The sequence below is a fragment of the Myotis myotis genome, unplaced genomic scaffold, assembly GCF_014108235.1.
Source record: "Myotis myotis isolate mMyoMyo1 unplaced genomic scaffold, mMyoMyo1.p scaffold_m19_p_9, whole genome shotgun sequence".
NCBI classification, from domain to species: domain Eukaryota; kingdom Metazoa; phylum Chordata; class Mammalia; order Chiroptera; family Vespertilionidae; genus Myotis; species Myotis myotis.
The window spans coordinates 63,521,005-63,538,180 of NW_023416401.1; the positions used below are offsets into that span (position 1 = coordinate 63,521,005).

Below are 17,176 nucleotides of genomic sequence, written 5' to 3' on the forward strand. Positions count from 1 at the left end.
GCAAAATGTGGCTGTGAGCCCCTGGCCTTGAGAGATAGAGTACATTTGTTTCAAGCCCTCCGTGGAGCTCATGTGGAGCTCATGGCCTGGTCAGCTAGCAGTGAGCATTGTCTTAAAGGAGATGACCATTCATGGCCTGAGGACATTTGGGACAAGGGCAGCAATAAATCAATGGGAGGAGGAGGGGTGCTTTGATGCCAAAGGCAGCTAGCCTTCTCAGGCTCTTGGTTTCTTCCAGAAAGCCTCTGCCCCACCCCATAGCCCGCTGCTCAGACAACACTGAAATCACAGCTGGATTGGTCTTTAGGAAAGGCAGGGAACTGGGTTCAGATGAAGATATGGAAAGAGGAGTCCAGAGATACAGTGGGCAGGAGCCCCCAGGAGAGGAGGCTGTAGGGAGGAGGGACAGACAAAGCCTCTATGCAGGGCTGCAAGCCACAGCTCCGGGTGACTAGGGGGTTGGAGGACAGGAAAATCTGAGGATGTGATCCCTACACTTTATTTATTTATTTTTAAATATATTTTTAGCCCTAGCTGGTTTGGCTCAGTGGATAGAGCATCAGCCTGTGGACCAAAGGGTCCCGGGTTTGATTCCAGTCAAGGGCATGTACCTTGGTTTGCAGGCTCCCCGCTGGCCTGGGCCCTGGTCGGGGCATGTGCAGGAGGCAACCAATCAATGTGTTTCTCTCACATTGATATTTCTCTCTCTTTACCTCTTCCACTCTCTCTAAATATCAAAGGAAAAATATCCTCGGTGAGGATTTAAAATATATATATATAAATTTATTTATTTGATTGATTTCAGAGAGGAAGGGAGAGAGACAGCAACATCGATGATGAGAACCATTGCTTGGCTGCCTCCTACACGCCCCCTACTGGGTATGGAGCCTACAACCCAGACACGTGCTGCCCTGACCGGAACCGAACCATGACCTCTTGGTTCATAAGCCGATGCTCAACCACTGAGTCACGCCAGTCTGGCCCTATGCTTTCTTTAAAATTGACCAGCTGGAAGAGGGTGATGTAGGACCTGGGCTGGAGATGACAAGGACCTACATTAAACTGGGAGAAAACAAAATACCCAGAGTGAGAGGTGATTGATAAGGGGAGCATATTTGTGGAGGAAGTTCAAGTGCTTGTTGTGTGAGCTCTGGCCCTGGACAGAGAGCCTTGTAACAGGAGCCTTCTACCCCCAAACTTTACCCCTGACCATTTGCCCCAGCTCCACTATGAACCCCAATCTTTGACTCTGAGAACTTTGGTACTCTAGGTCCCATAAATATTTTTCAGCTTCTCAGACTTCCAGTGGTTTTCAGCAGGAATCCTAGGCTGTTCTATCTCTTGCTCATCTCTCATCTTTGGGGCCACCTCCCAGTATTTGATTTTGTTGGATATTCTGGTTTTGCTTGTTTTTACCTAGTCTGACTCTGTTACCTCCAGCCCCAAGAAAGGGTCTCCAGAGCCCCCCAAAAGGCAAGTGTTGGCCCAGGACCTCAGAGGCTCCCAGCCTGCCTCCAGACCCTGCCCTGTATGGGTCCCCCCAGGACCTTCACAACCCCGAGTGAGGTCTGGGCCTGGGGTCAGCAGCCCACGCTGCTCACTATGGTGCTGTCTCCCTGTTGTGTCTCCCACTGCCTTCCCTGCTGCACCTGCCCCTGCCCGCCCCGCCCCGGAGTCATGCCCTCTAGCCCCCCGCTGGCTGCTGCCTCCTCCATGTCTCTCCCGGCGGCTGCCCCCACCACCAGCGTCTTCTCCTTCTCACCTGTCAACATGATCTCCGCTGTCAAACAGAGGAGCGCCTTTGCCCCCGTGCTGCGCCCACCAAGCTCCCCAACCCAGGCCTGCCCCAGAGCCCACGGAGAGGGGCTTCCAGGTGAGTGAGTGGTTCATTCTGCCCCAGTGTGGCCTGGTGGAGCAGCTGGGCTTGAGGGGCCCATACCATCCACGTCTCACCAGAGCCTCATGCCACTTGACCAGTTCTCCCTGTAGGGTACAGAGCAAAGAGCTTTGTAGGAGTCCAAGGGGACCCCATTTCCCTGTCCTCATAGCTTGGGATGGTCACCACTCCTGATGCTATCAACTGGCCACTTGACCAAGGGAAAGGGGACTCAAATTCCAGTTGGAGAAGGTCTGAAAACCATCCCAAGGCCCCACCCCCATCCAGTTGAACCCAGGGCAGAGACCTAATACTCAGCTGGAGGAACCCCACGTGGACTGCGTGCTTTTTACCTGTGTGTCCACTGGAGGGTAGCACACACCACTGTGAGGGACTGGGTCACTTGCTGATGGAAGGGGGCTGGCCTTGGACAAAGTTTAGCCCAGCTTCCTCTCCCCCATTTTCCAGATAAGAAATTGAGACCACATCATCCCTCCACATCCCAATTGTGAAATGGTTGTCATTTGCCACTTCATTTATCAGCCTCCTCCAACTCAACATCCAATTTAACAGCCTGAGCCCTAACCAATAGTGTATAGCGAGTCAAAAGAAATCACATCCCCTAGAAGATGACTGTTAGGATGGGCTTGTTAGATAATGCTCTAGGATGATTTGAAAGGGCAATCCTTTTTTGCCTTGTTTTTTTTTTTTAACCCAAGACAGTTTAAAATGTGAAGGACATCAATTCCAATCATGGGAGGGGGTAGGCAGGGGCAAGGGTGATGGGAGTGATGAATGTCATGGAGATAGGGGAGGAAGCCACGCTGCTGCTGCCACTGCACTGGCTCTCAGTGCTCCTGGAGGCTGACCTCTTTTCTTTTCTGTCCTGGTACCTGGCCATCTGCTTCCTCACCTCGAGCCAGGCCCTCTGGCACGCCTCGCCCAACTCTCTGCAATGCTGGTTCCAGACCAGAGCTAGGGCTGGCTAACTACCTCCAAGACTCTTGATAGCACTGTACTCAGCCCTTTATACTGTCCCCAGCCCAGAGAGGACAGACAGATAAGCTCCCCAGGCCACACATGGCTCATAGCCCCTCCCCTTGGTTACTACAGACCAGCCTTTTGAGGATTCTGAGAAGTTCCACTCTCCAGCCCGGGGGCTTCAGGGCCTGGCGTACTCCTAATTACGGTAAGTCCTTTCCCGGCCTTAGATGGGCTATCTCTCCAAAAGACCTTAGCATGTATGGGGAGCGGGGGTCCAGGTCTTCCTCTCCAGGGCCCATCTAGACAACTGTCAGGGCCACGGAGCCCGTGCAGTGGCCCATACTGAACAAGTGTCAAGAAGTGGCTTCCTGTCCCCTGCAGCCAGCCTTCATTCAAGACCTTCTCTCCATCTCCCAACCAGGTCTGCAGGTCTGGCCCCTGCTGGCCCGGACTGGAGGTCCCACCAGGATTCACACCCATGCCCTGGATGGCAGCACAGACAGAGGCAGGGCCAGGGCTGTGGACAGACCTCAACCCATGGGCCTGAATGGGGAGAGGACTTCCTCCCCATGCTCCCGGCCCTCCACAGGCTTCTTTCACCTCCCTTTCTTGGGGCTGGTCGAAGCCCCAGCACTGTGCTGATGCTTTTGGCAGGAGAGCATCCCAGGGAGGTGCTGGGATGTAGGACTTCACACTCTGGACCGGTTCCTGTGGAAGAGATGGACTTTGTGCAGACCTGAGGCATCAGGTGACAGGAGCACAGGAAGTGGACTGTGGGAAAGAGGATAGCTCAGGGAGAGGTGGCCTGGGAAGATCCCATTTGTGTCTGGCCCATCTGCTGGGCCAGCGCCCACTTCTCTTTAGGGCAAGGGAAATGTTCAGCAGCCTCAGAAGGCTTGCCCAGGCTCCCATGGAGCTTCCGATGGCCGCTTGGCCCCATGGCTGCCCCACTCCCATCGCAGCCTGCACTCTCACGCTTGCCACATCATGAATCCCAGTGGGGGCTTCAGGCATGGCAGTGCAGAAGAGGGGGTGCTAGGCCCCTGAATTATGGGTCTTCCTCCCAATAGATGTCCCATGGACTCTGACCCACACACACATGACTCTGCTGGTCCCATAGAACCATGGAACAGGCCCAGCTGCCCCTGGACTCACACTCTGCTCTGTTGGGGTTGGAGAAAACAGAACAATAAACACAGATGCGGGTGGCCACCCAGCCTCTCCTGCCTGCTTCCTTGGCGTGGGTCTGCTTTTCTAGGCTTCTCATGAAGCCCGTCTAAAACATGCCCCTGGCAGCGTTCTTGCACGTTGGGCTTTTTCAACAGCCCCAGAGTTCAACTGAGCAACTATTCCCTACCCAGGTCTGCTTTCAGGTACTGTGTCGGGGTGTGGGGAGAAGGCGTACAGGCCTGAGGACCCAGGACATGGGCTGAGCCCTGAGATCTTTGGCTGGGAGCACATTCTGGCCACTGAGGGCTCCATCCCATAGCTGTCTGGCAGGACCAAAGTAGGGATTGTCATCCCCCAGGGTAGGGGTTGCTGGGGACCAGAACATAGCAAATTAAACATTACCTAGGTGTACACAGGCCCAGAAGTAAGATCCCTCCTGGCTAGAGGCTGCAGGGCCTCACTTGGGCTGGGTGGGGTGGCTTTTGGCTCCCAAAGTTGCTATCTGAGCGAGGTCTGACCCCAGGCCTAAACACTTTCTGGCTTTCCTGTCTCAGAGTTTTGGAGGAAGGATAGTAAAGATGCAAGATTCCTGAACTCATTTACCCCCTCTCCAGGATGAATGAATCCCTGTTGTTCCCCTGAGACATGTGCCTGAGACCTCGGACCTGGGGAGCCATTTTTTGACTCATTGTCCAGGGATCCCAGTGTCCAGGCTGGTGGCACTCTTTTGCTCTGACCGGGGGAAATCCTATTCTTCCCCAACCCATGTGCCCATGCCCTACAGCCCTCTGGGCAAAGACACTTGCCAAGGAAGATGGGCTGGTCCTGCTACTTCCTTCTCATGTGATCCTGGCCAACATCTGGGACCATAACAGGTAGCCTTCTGGTCACCTTCCCCTATTTATAGTGCTTGCCTGGTCTCCCCCTCAGTTCCTGTTTCCAGCCTATGTTGCAGAGCCCTGAAGGCTACCATGCCACAGCCTGCTCCATTCAGACTCTGAGCAGTTTCCACTGCCTGGGGCTCTCCACTGCAGTCCACTGGACTGGATGCAGATGGTAGCCGGACAATGGTCATATTCTGGTTCCTGAGATGGGTCAGATGCCATGGATGATAGGAATGAGATGTGATATCTGTCTTCAAAAATCTCTCAACTGTGCTCAGGCCACCATTTGAGTCGGCACTGCCCACTCCCTGGTCCAGAGTAGGCAGAGCTAATCAATTATGTTTGCTATCAGTTTGATGGACTGAATTGTGTCCTCCCCAAATTCATACATTCAAGCCCTAACCCTTTCCCCCCATATGACTATATTTAGAGATAGGGCCTTTAAGGAGGTGATTAAGGTTAAATAAGGTCATGAGAGTCGTGCCCTCGTCTGATAGAATCGGTGTCCTTGTAAGAAGAGACCCCAGAGCTCTCTCTTTACTATATGAGGACACGGTGAGAAGGTGAGACTGTCTACAAGCCAGGAAGAGAGTCCTCACCAGGAACCAAATCAGCTGGCACCTTGATCGCTCGTACTTGTAGTTTCCAGAACAATGAGAAAATAAATTTCTATTGTTTCAGCCACCTCGTCTATGGCATTTTGTTATGGTAGCCTAAAGTGACTAATATAATTTTCTTTTTCACATGTCTTAGATTGGGTTCCCCTAGAAGCAGAATCTGAGACAAGCTTCCTGCTAGAGAACTGGGGTAGACAGTGTAGAACACACCTCAGAGTTTTTCCACCTGAGGAGCAAGGGAGCTGGAGTATTTATACACCAACTTCCATCAGTCAGTGGGTGGGGGCTTCTGTGGGGAAGGGGAGCATTACCTTCCTGGCACTTCCAGTCAGCCCATGGGTGGTAAAACAGGTCCCAAAAGCTAGAGAAAATCTTCAGGCAAAAAGATGCAGGTGTTGGCAGATGGAGTCAGACAGGTGTGCACTGAAGAGATAAAGATGAGGAGATGTGGGTAGGACACAAAAGTGTCTACCGTGGAGATAATCCCGGGGTGTCAACCTGGGGAAAAGGAAGTTGATTTTTGTACTTGAAATAAGTTCAGAGCGGGCGTGAATTTTCCTTTTCCTTTATTTGCACGTCCCAATTCTCCTGAGACCACGTGACAGAAACTGCCCAGGTTGTTTCTAAATGCCAGGTGACAAAGCCCCTTCTCAGCATCAGCCCACCCACAGGGCCAATCAGGATAAAGATAAGACAGTTGGTTACTCGATCTTCAGAGAGACAACATCTCCCAGAAATCCTCCGCTTTCTTCCCATATGTTTCCCAGAAAAATGAGGCTGCTGTGTTCTGCATCCTACCAGGGGATCAGATAGCCTCTGAAGCTGCATTTTGCTCAGACAGGACCCACTGGGGACTGGACTCAGTGATTCAAGGGAAGCCAGGTAGCAGCTGAGACCAGCCCTACTGCTGACTATTCTGCAAAACATCTTTCTCCCCATCCCACCCATATCGGTGGGCCCCTTAGCCTCTTCCAAAAACAAAAGTCTCCCAGCAAAATGGAAACTGCCATGCAAATGGGGAAAGGATGGTTTTTTAATCAATGGCATTGGGTCAATTGGATATTCAAATGAAAAAAATTAAACTTAACCTCTACCTCACAGTGGCAATTTTATCATAAAACAAGTACCCATAAATGCATGGGCTTGTTCTGGATTCCCTATTCTGATCCATTGATCTTTTTGTCTATCTTTATACCAATACCACACTAATATAATTACTAGAGACCCGATGCATGAAATTTGTGCACGGGGCCTTGGCCCCGGCCCCTGCCCACCACTGCCGTGGCCCCTGCCCACTGTGGCTTTGTCTGGAAGAAAGGACGTCCAGAAGGACGTCCAGTCCAATTAGCATATTACACTTTTATTATTCTAGACTAGAGGCCCGATGCACGAAATTCATGCAAGAGTAGGCCTTTGCAGCCATGGCGGCTGCTTGGATCCCTCCCTCGCAGTTGTGGTGGCTTCCTTGATCCCACGGCTATAGCCCAAGTTTCGTCTGGAAGGTTGTCTGGAAGGACATCTGGTCTAATTAGCATATTATGCTTTTTTATTATAGATGTTAAATTAGTAAGTTTTTAAAAATATCTTTTTAATGATTTTTTAGAGAGAGAGAGGAAGGGAGAGGGATAGAGAGATGGAAACATCGATGAGAGAGAATCATTGATCAGCTGCCTCCTGCACGCCCCCTACTGGGGATCGAGCCTGTAACCTGTGCCTGTGCCCTTGACCGGAATTGACCTGGAATGCTTCAGTCCGCAGGCCGATGCTCTATCCACTGAGCCAAACCAGCCAGGGCTATTCTTAATTTTATTTAAAATTTTTAAAATTATGAATAGATGCAAATTTTATGAACTTTTCTTCTGCATGTATTGAGATAATTGTGTGACTTTCTCCAATATTTTGTTAATGTGCTGAATTACACTCATTATGTGTCTAATGTTAAGCCATTGCATCAACTGTCTAATTACATGTTTTAATGGTAAACTCCAGTCTATTTTTTACCCCACTCCCAATGCCCCTCTTTCTCTCTGTCTTTGCACTACTCTCTCAGAAGGCACCTATTGGCTCTTTTCTTCCCCACAAGAAGCTAGGCTTTTGGGAAACAAAATGTAGAGATCTACAGACCATCTCAGTCCTTCACCCTGCCATGCCGTCTTCAGCTAACTTTTTGAAGTAGGGGGGGAAAACTTAAGAACAAACACATGTTAATCTCTCACTAAGTCATTCTACCTCCATAACCTGCCTCTTCCCAGCTGGACTCATAGCTCTGGGTCCCCCTATTGGAGTTCCAGAATAGCACTCATGGGTAGTCTGTCCAGCAGCCCCTGCTTCCACTCTCCAAAGGAGAAGGTGTGCAAACCTCCCCGCCTTGCCTCAGCCTTGGAGCTTCTGGGTTTAGAGCTGCCAATGAGAATAAGTGGGAGGATTCTGAGTCCACAGACCCTCTCTCCCCTTCCACTGGCAGCAGAACAGAAGAGACTTCATGGCTCTAAAGATGTAGAAGAGGCTTTCCAGCAGGACAGTAACAGAAACAAGTACATTTTTATTTTATTCCCTGAGAGAAAAGGAGCCAAGTGTTTAAAGGGGGAAGGAAAAATGCTGTAAAGTAACAGGTCTGCTGCTCCTTGGGGCCCAGCACCCTGGCATCTTGGTTCTCCAAAGCCCTTCCTTCCATCGCCTGCCTGGGAATGAACGCTGCTCCTGATGCGCCCTTGGCTGTGCGTGGGCCTCTCAGGCTAGGCTGCCAGGGCTCCTTGGCTGAGTCGGGGAAGCTGTGAGCTGCTGGGAGAGGAGAGGTGGGGAGGTCTCCCCATGGCAGGGTTGAAAGGGCTGTCTATCTGGCACTGTGGCCAAGGGCCACTCCAGAGCTGGGCAGCCACCCTGTGGGTCCAGTTCCTGATGGCCTGTCTCGGGATGGAGTGTCATCAGGAAAGCCCTCTGGCCTGGGTCCCTGCTTCTGTTTCCTTTCTTGGCTTTCACCCACCTGGGGCCTGGCTCCCCTCCATTCATCCTCCCCCTCACCACTCTCCCAGAGCATGAGTCCACTTTTAGGGGCGGGGGTAGGGTCCGACCACTTTTGGGCTGGCACCAAGTCAAGCCCAGCCAGTGTTGGCTTCTGTGGTGAAAGCTGGTTTGTCTGGGCTGCTCCTGGGCCCTTCTTGGAGCGGGGCCCGGAGGGCCACCTTGCCAAGACAAACTATGGCTGCCGGGTGGAATGTGGTGGAGCGGCTGCTGAGCAGGCCCAAACCTGGCAGACCTGTCAATGGTGTCCCCGCTGCGGTTTCCACAGCACGGGGTCCTACAGGGTCCCCGGGGTCAAGCCAGGCCAGGAGCAGGTACCGAGAGACCACTGGACATCGCTCTGCTCCTGTTGAGTAAGGCTAAAGCATCACCTCTTGATCGCACCTGAAAATCAAACCCCCCTAATCAAGCCTCAAAGCTCAAAGAATTCCTCCAAACCCCTTCCTTGGGGTGTGTGTGTGTGTGTGTGTGTGTGTGCAGTTCAGTAGCAGAGGGAGGCGTGTGTGCACATGCACGTGTGGGGTTGGGGGAGGGGAGTGGGGGGCTGCCAAAGCAGAAGAAAGAGCCCCAGCAAGGTTTCTTCTTCCCTCAACAGTGCAGTATGAGGGGACTCCATTGCCATTAGCTCCCCCATTTCTTCGGCACTTGCCATAATCCCATTCCATTAGCTGGGATTCCTTGAATGCAGGACCTGAAATGGGAATTCGTGTGCTCTCTGGAAGAAAAGGGGTGAGAGAGGCAGGGTAAGGCAGGGGAAAGAGCGAAGCAAGAATGTGCTCTCAGCCCTAGCTGGTTTGGCTCAGTGGTTGGAGCGTCGGCCCATGGACTGCAGGGTCCCAGGTTCGAGTCCCATCAAAAGCACGTACCTCGGTTGCAGGCTCAATCCCTGGCCCTGGTCAAGGCATGTGTGGGAAGCAACCAATCGATGTGTCTCTGTGTCTCCCTCCCTTCACTCTCTCTAGAAATCAATGGAGAAAATACCATCAAGTGAGAATTAACAAAACAAAACAAAAATGTGCTCTCAGCAGGAATCCAGCATGATTCCCTACCCCCGACCTCACCAGGGTCTGGAGCATGAAGGGCACCACAGTTGGACCTTCTTTGTGGCAAGGAAATGGCTATCACACCCCTGTTCCAGTCCCGGACTGCAGACTGCTGCAGTGGGGTGGAGCATGCAACCTCTGGGTCAAGCAGCTCCCATTTGGCCAACAGTAGTCCTTGGGGGAAGGGGGCAGTTGTGAGCTGTTATCAGTCAACACTCCACAGTTAGGGGATGGGTGCGCTGGCTGGCAAGAATGATCTGGGTGGGACACCACGGGCCTCCAGTATACCCATCTACCTAGTACCTCCAAGAGCAGGGGCTAGGCCTTTTTTTATGACATCACAATCTCTTGGGTGGCAAAGACTCCCCTTCTGTATATTCCACTACCATTTTGGGGAGTGTCCTGGGCCATTCACATACCAAGGGCAGGAAGCCGCCCAGGGAGCTGAGATGAGGTTCAGCAGAACTCTGCAGCAGAGGTGGATACATATAGCCAGGGGGACAGTTGGCTCAATAGTGGTCGCTGGTGGAAGGGCAATGGGTGGTGTCTACATTGGCTCTGCCGACCTGGGGCTCTGCAGCCATTGACACAGACACCTCTGAAAGCTGACCCAGCCCCTTTTTCTTGTCCTTTTCCTCCTCCTCAACCCCACTATACAAGTTGGGCCCCATTTCCCTTCTCTTCTACCTCCCAGATCAGGTGACCCTCAGCCAGTTCCCTAGGTAGGGGGAAGGGTGGCAGTCTTGCTGTTCCTCTAGTCTCTTTCCAAGATATTATCTTGGCATCAACTCCTGCTTCCCTCTGGCTTTCCCTTTTGATACTCAAAAGCCAATTTCCAAAGCAAAACAAAAAATACTGAGCCTGCTCTGTTTCTCCCTCTGAATTTCTGGGGCAGCCATCCTAATTCTACTTTGGGCAATGTGAACACTACTGACTGTCTAGAGCAGCGGTTCTCAACCTGTGGGTCGCGACCCCTTCGGGGGGTCGAACAACCCTTTCACAGGGGTTGCCTAAGACCATCGGAAAACACATATATAATTACATATTGTTTTTGTGATTAATCACTATGCTTTAATTATGTTCAATTTGTAACAGTGAAAATACATCCTGCATATCAGATATTTACATTACGATTCATAACAGTAGCAAAATTACAGTTATGAAGTAGCAACGAAAATAATTTTATGGTTGGGGGTCACCACAACTTGAGGAACTGTATTAAAGGGTCGTGGAATAAGGAAGGTTGAGAACCACTGGTCAGGAGGGAAGAGCACAGAAATGAGAAAAGACAGGAGGAGGGGAAGTTCAAGGGGAGGTGATATAGTGTCCAGAGAGTAAAAATAGCAGTGGGCTGTGGGAGGGTCAGCTCTGGGAAGGGAGCACTCAGCAGGAAGCTCCTGGGAGGGAGCATTAGGAAAAAATAAAGAATGGGCAGAAACCACTTTATGCACCAAAAACAACAAACAAAAACAAACCAACAGAAGAGCAGTAGAGACTTCCACTCTGAAAGAATGGGGTAGTTGTGCATCTCTATTCCTCCGCTAAGTATAACTTAAAACCCTGGACATTGTATATAGTAAAGCAAACGTAAAAAAGACTCTCAAAGGTGGAAAAAGAAGAAAGATTATCTGGGGACCTCAGTACTGAGGAAAGACTCAACAGTGAGTGCCGCAGCTTTTGCAGCAAGGGTTCAAAAATCTGGAGAAGGGGCCGTGCATTAATTGATACACTAGACAAGAAATATAAATTTAGAAGGCATGGGGAACCAGGCAGAAGCTTCACTCTAGTGATGAAGCTGGCTGAATCTCCAGACCCATATTCTTTTTATTTACTAGAATACACATTTGCCCTTTAAGAATGCAAACAGGCATATCAAAGGTAAGGTTTGGTAAACAGTAAAACATTATCAGGTTACTAACAGGGGTGGGCAAACTTTTTGACTCAAGGGCCACAGTGGGTTCTTAAACTGGACCGGAGGGCCGGAACAAAAGCATGGATGGAGTGTTTGTGTGAACTAATATAAATTCAAAGTAAACATCATTACATAAAAGGGTACGGTCTTTTTTTTTTTTTTTTTTAGTTTTATTCATTTCAAACGGGCCGGATCCGGCCCGCGGGCCGTAGTTTGCCCACGGCTGGTAGGGCAATGGTTGGCAAACCGCGGCTCGCGAGCCACATGCGGCTCTTTGGCCCCTTGAGTGTGGCTCTTCCACAAATACCACATGGGGGCGCGCACGTACAGTGCGATTGAAACTTCGTGGCCCATGCGCAGAAGTCAGTATTTTGTGGAAGAGCCACACTCAAGGGGCCAAAGAGCCGCATGTGGCTAGCGAGCCGCAGTTTGCTGACCACTGGTAGGGGATCGCCTTCAGCATAGCCTTTAGCCCTTGCTAAAAGCCCAAGGTCCATCAGCCTTCTGAAGACATCTTGCATAATTATGACCTACTGGTCTTAGCCTCCAGCAAGTGAGTTCTTTGGGTTTTCTTTTTGCCTCATAATTCCTAGATTTGGAACTGTAGAGGCCAGAAATTCAGAAATGCAAGTGTTACGCAAGCAACAACAACAAAAAGCACCGCCTCCCAAATGTGCCCTTTCCAGCCAAGGGACCAAGAAAGGAACAACTCAGGAAGACAGAAGCTTTGAGACAAAATGTTCCTACTCTGGCCAAACCTCCGAGCTAACTAATTAATGCAAAAATATAGGAACAGACAAGTTTTCGTGTTTGCCTAAAGTTGGGATGGGAGGGGAGACTGAATTCAAAATTCTTAAAATATTCATGTAGTACACCCACACCAACAAAGGCCCAGTGAGGAGCCTCAACTTTTACCCCTCCAGGCTGCAGTGGTGCCCCAACACCCGCTCCAGAGGGATGTTCGAGAAGACCAGTGGAAAGCTGAGACTTCCATCCCCACCAGCTGGTAATGAGATTTCCCCACCCCACCCACGTGTTCTCACTGGCTCCTCCGTGAAAACCATGTGAGGAACTTGGATTTCCACCCCACTCAGCAGTAACAAGGTGACTCTTGCCTTCCATGCTGCAATAGTATCACAGCAAACCTAATAGAGTCAGGACTTTCACCGCGGCCCAGAGGTGAATTGCTATCCCCAACCCATGGAATCAGTGGAGATCACACTTGGAGCCAGACCTCCCACCTCTGCCCATCAGCAAAAAGGAACCACCCCCACATGCAGCCCCTCCACCCCTGGTCCCACCAAAAGACCAAATTTCAAGGGCGTTTTAGAGTGGACTGAGTGTCTCTGTGGGCGTTTTGGACAGGATCACATGTCCTACAAGGAAAAAGGCAAATAACATCAAAGTTCTAAGAAGCCAGTGGAGTAGGGGCGCTCCCTATACTGGATGTGCTCCCCTAATTCTTTCTGCACACAGATTTTTAGTGAGTGACAATTTGACATTAAATCGTGAGCCTGTGGCCTTTATTTCCTCCACACTGCTTTCACACACTTTTTTGGGGGGCATTTATCTTGAGATTTATCTGTCACTGGCTGAAACCATCTTTGTCTTTCTTTCCATGGACATCAAATAGCTTTCATCCCAAGCATATGCTAGTACATACGGTCTCTGTACAAATTAGAAAGAGATGTCTCTTCCTCAAGTGTTATGTATTTCTTAACAATAATAATTAGGACAGACATATCGAAGCACTTGGTCCCCCCAAAGCTGAAAGACAGTGACCTTGCTAAACTTGCTTATTAGCTCTAGACCAGTGATGGCGAACCTATGACATGCCTGTCAGAGGTGACACACGAACTCATTGTTTTGGTTGATTTTTCTTTGTTAAATGGCATTTAAATATATAAAATAAATATCAAAAATATAAGTCTTTGTTTTACTATGGTTGCAAATATCAAAAAATTTCTATGTGACACGGCACCAGAGTTACGTTAGGGTTTTTCAAAATGCTGACACGCCGAGCTCCAAAGGTTCGCCATCACTGTTCTAGACACTTTTTAAAAAATGGATTCTGTAGGATTTTCTGCATGGATGATTATGTCATCTGTGAATAGGGAGAGTTTTATTGACTCCTTAACAATATTAAGCCTTTTGTTTCTTTTTCTTGCCTTATTAAACTTGCTAGGACTTCCAGTATTGCATTAAATGTAAATTTGGCTATTGTGAGTAATGCTTCTATGAATGTTGGTATACAAGTATCTGTTAGAATTCCTGCTTAAAATTTTTGGGGTATATCTGATATACCTAGGGGTAAAATTGCTGGGTCATTTGTTAATTCCACATCTAACATTTGAGGAATCATTAAAATCTTTTCAACAGCAACTGTAACATTTTACATTCTCACTAGCAACACGCAAGGGTTCCAATTTCTCCACGTTATTGCCAACACTTACTTTCCATTTTATTGGTAATAGCCATCGTAACGGATGTGAAATGCTCTCTCACTGTGGTTTTGATGTGCTTTTCGCTAATGACTAATGATGTTGAGCATCTTCTCGGGTACTTATTGGCCATTTGTATATCTCCTTTGAAGAAATGTGTTCAAGTCCTTTGCCCATTTTTTAATTGGTTTGTTTTGTTGTTGAGTTGTAGGTGTTTTTATATATTTTGGATACTTAAATTTTTGTAAATATTTTCTCCCATCCTCTGTATTCTCTTTTCACTCTCCTGCGGTACGTTTACTCTCTTACAGTATTCTAGGATGCACAGAAGTTTTTAATTTTGATGAAGTCTAATGTATCTATTTTTCTTTTGTTGCCTGTGCTTTTGGTGTTATATCCAAGAAGTTATCAAAAACTATAAAATTCCTAGAAGAAAACAGGAATCCCCTTAAGTTTTGACTTTTGATCCATTTTTTAAAAAATATGTTTTCATTGTTTTTTTGTTTTTGTTTTTTTGAGAGAGAGAGAGGAAGGGAGATTAAGAGAGAGAAACATCAAAGAGAGAACCATGGATCGGCTGCCTCTTGCACGCCCTCTACTGGGGATCAAGCCCACAACCCAGGGATGTGCCCTGACCAGGGATCAAACTAGTGACCTTTTGGTGCATGGGATGATGGTCAACCAACTGAGCCACACTGGCTGGACTAACCTATTTTTGAGCTAATTTTTGTATAAGGGGCCAATTTCATTTTTTTTGCATGTGCATACTAGCCAACTTTACGATGTGTCATAAAGCTACAGTCACAAAGACAGTGTGGTATTGGTGAAAGGATAGATACATACCAACGCAACAGACTATAAATTCCAGAAATAAACCCACACGAATGGCATTCCAATGCAGAAAGAACAGTTTTTCAACAAAAGGTGTTGGGAAAACTGGACCTTCGTACGCAAAAACAAGAAACCTTGACTTACATCTCACATGTATAAACACTAACTCAAAAGGGATTCTACATCTAAATGTAATATGTAAAATTCTCAGAAGAGAACATAGGAAAAATCTTCATGATTTATGGTTAATCAAAGATTTCTCAAATAGGACACAAAAAAATCTACAAAATAAAAAATAACAAATTGAACTTTATCAAAATTTAAAACTTCTGCTCTGCAAAGAACACTATTAAGAGAATAAAAAGACAAGCCATGGATTGGGAGAAAATATTTGCAAATCACATATCAGACAAAGGACATGTATCCAACTCTCAAAACTCAAAAATAAGAAAACAACTACCCAATTTGTCTAATGGACAAAAGAACTCTCTGTTTTGTCCCCTGTACATGACGTGTCACTTCACTCCCTTGCTGCTGTCAGGGTTCTCTCTGTCTTTGGCTTTTGACAATTCTATGTCTAGATATAGATTTCTTTGAGTTTATCTTGCTAAGAGTTCATTGAATTAATGCAAAAATATAGGACCAGACAAGTGATTCATGTTCGCCTAGAGTTGGAATTAGGGGAATCTGAATACAAAGGGACAGCAAAAGGGAACTCTTTATGTCTGCGCCTATGAATCTATACATGTGACTCCCTGAAATGTTCATCAAAAGACTGGATTTTAGCCGTAGCCGGTTTGGCTCAGTGGACAGAGCCTCGGCCTGCGGACCAAAGAGTCCTGGGTTTGATTCTGGTCAAGGGCACTTACCCTGGTGGCAGGCTCCTCCCACACCCGGGCCCTGGTCAGGGCTCCTGGAGGAGGCAACCAATTGATGTGTTTCTCTCACATCAATGTTTCTCTCTGTCTTTCCCTCTCTCTTCCACTCTCCCTAAGAATCAACGGAAAAATATCGTTGGGTGAGGATTAACAACAACAAAAAAAACACACTAGATTTTAGCCCTGCCTGGTAATCTCAGTGGTTAGAGCATTGGTCTGTGTACCAAAGCTCCTGGTGGTCCTTGGACCACTGGTGGTTCGTGAGGTCCGAAAGGTTGGCGACTGCTGCACCAAAGGGTCGTTGGTTCGATCCCCAGCCCCGGGGTGAGTGTGGGAGACAATCAATTGATCTCTTTCTATCTCTCTCTCTTCCTTCTACTCTCTCTAAAAAGCAATGGGAAAAATATCATCAGGTGGAAAAGTATATCACTAGTGCTCTGGAAACCCCCATGTCCTCCTCCCTGATTGTCATCCTATGGCTCCCCCAGAATCAATCACTATCCTGAATTTTATTATAATTATGTTCTTGATTTTCCTTATCAATTTATCACTCATACATCCATAAACAACATAAATCAGTTTTCCTTTTGTGTTTTGCTTATTTCTCTCAAAAATGTTTTTGTGAGTCATCATGTGGTGTGTGTATAGTGATTATTTTCATTCCTGTATACAATTCCATTACATACATGTACTATATTTTATTCTACATTCTATCTTTTAAAAAAATATTTTTTATTGATTATAGAGAGGAAGGGAGAGGGAGAGGAGATAGAAACATCAATGATGAGAGAGAATCATTGATTAGTTGTCTCCTGCATGCCCCACACTGGAGACCGAGCCTGCAACCCAGGCATGTGCCCTGACCAGGAATCAAACCGTGACCTCCTGGCTCATATGTCAACACTCAACCATTGAGCCATGCCGGCTGGGCTATGTCCTCCTCTTGATGGACATTTGGGCTGATTCCAGTTTGGGTCTATTACAGATAAGGCTGCTATCGGCATTTATATAGATGTACCTTTTTGCACATGGAAGAGTTTCCCTATAACATACATTGTACACACGGACACCTGTGCCTTCAGTTTTACTAGATTATGCTGAAGGGTTCTTCATCTTGTCTATAGGTCAAGAGAACTGCAAAAGCAAATGCGTCTAATGACACATGGTGCGGGCACAATTGTTCGGAGTGTATTTGAGGGAACTTTCAGGCAAAGCGTTGGGAGAATGCATATATTGCCCCAAAGTCCCTTTATCCAAAAGGTGGGTTGCTAAGCCAGACAGGGCTGATCTCACTGTTAAAAGAGCTCCAGGAGGAGCCCCACTCCCATTAACTTTACATAGTTATGAGGAAGGAGGGATCTGGGAGCCTCTTGGCAGCTATGCAGCTTTCTGGCCAGGGACATGTCTTGCTAGAACTGGGGAAAATCCAAAGCCTGAACATCAGCCGGGGGAGTTCACATGCCATTTCAGTTTTGCTGAACTAGTTGATTCTAAGCTACCCAAGGGACAATCCTGGGTG

The 17,176-nt window shown here is 48.1% G+C and overlaps 1 protein-coding gene across 3 annotated transcripts in view; it reads left to right on the top strand.

The window, feature by feature from the left end:
* EBF4 (EBF family member 4) overlaps positions 1-5,594 on the top strand; it is a 58,791-nt gene extending 53,197 nt beyond the window's left edge. For 2 of the 3 annotated variants that reach the window (XM_036323116.1, XM_036323114.1), the window contains 3 exons: positions 1,676-1,873; positions 2,990-3,065; positions 3,282-5,594. In XM_036323116.1, the coding sequence (XP_036179009.1) occupies positions 1,676-1,873; positions 2,990-3,060 (269 nt within the window). In that variant the 3' untranslated portion in view covers positions 3,061-3,065; positions 3,282-5,594. Of the gene's footprint in view, positions 1-1,420; positions 1,874-2,989; positions 3,066-3,281 lie in introns of those variants that run through there. The other variant, XM_036323117.1, reaches the window with a different exon arrangement.
* Positions 5,595-17,176: the final 11,582 nt, after the last annotated feature.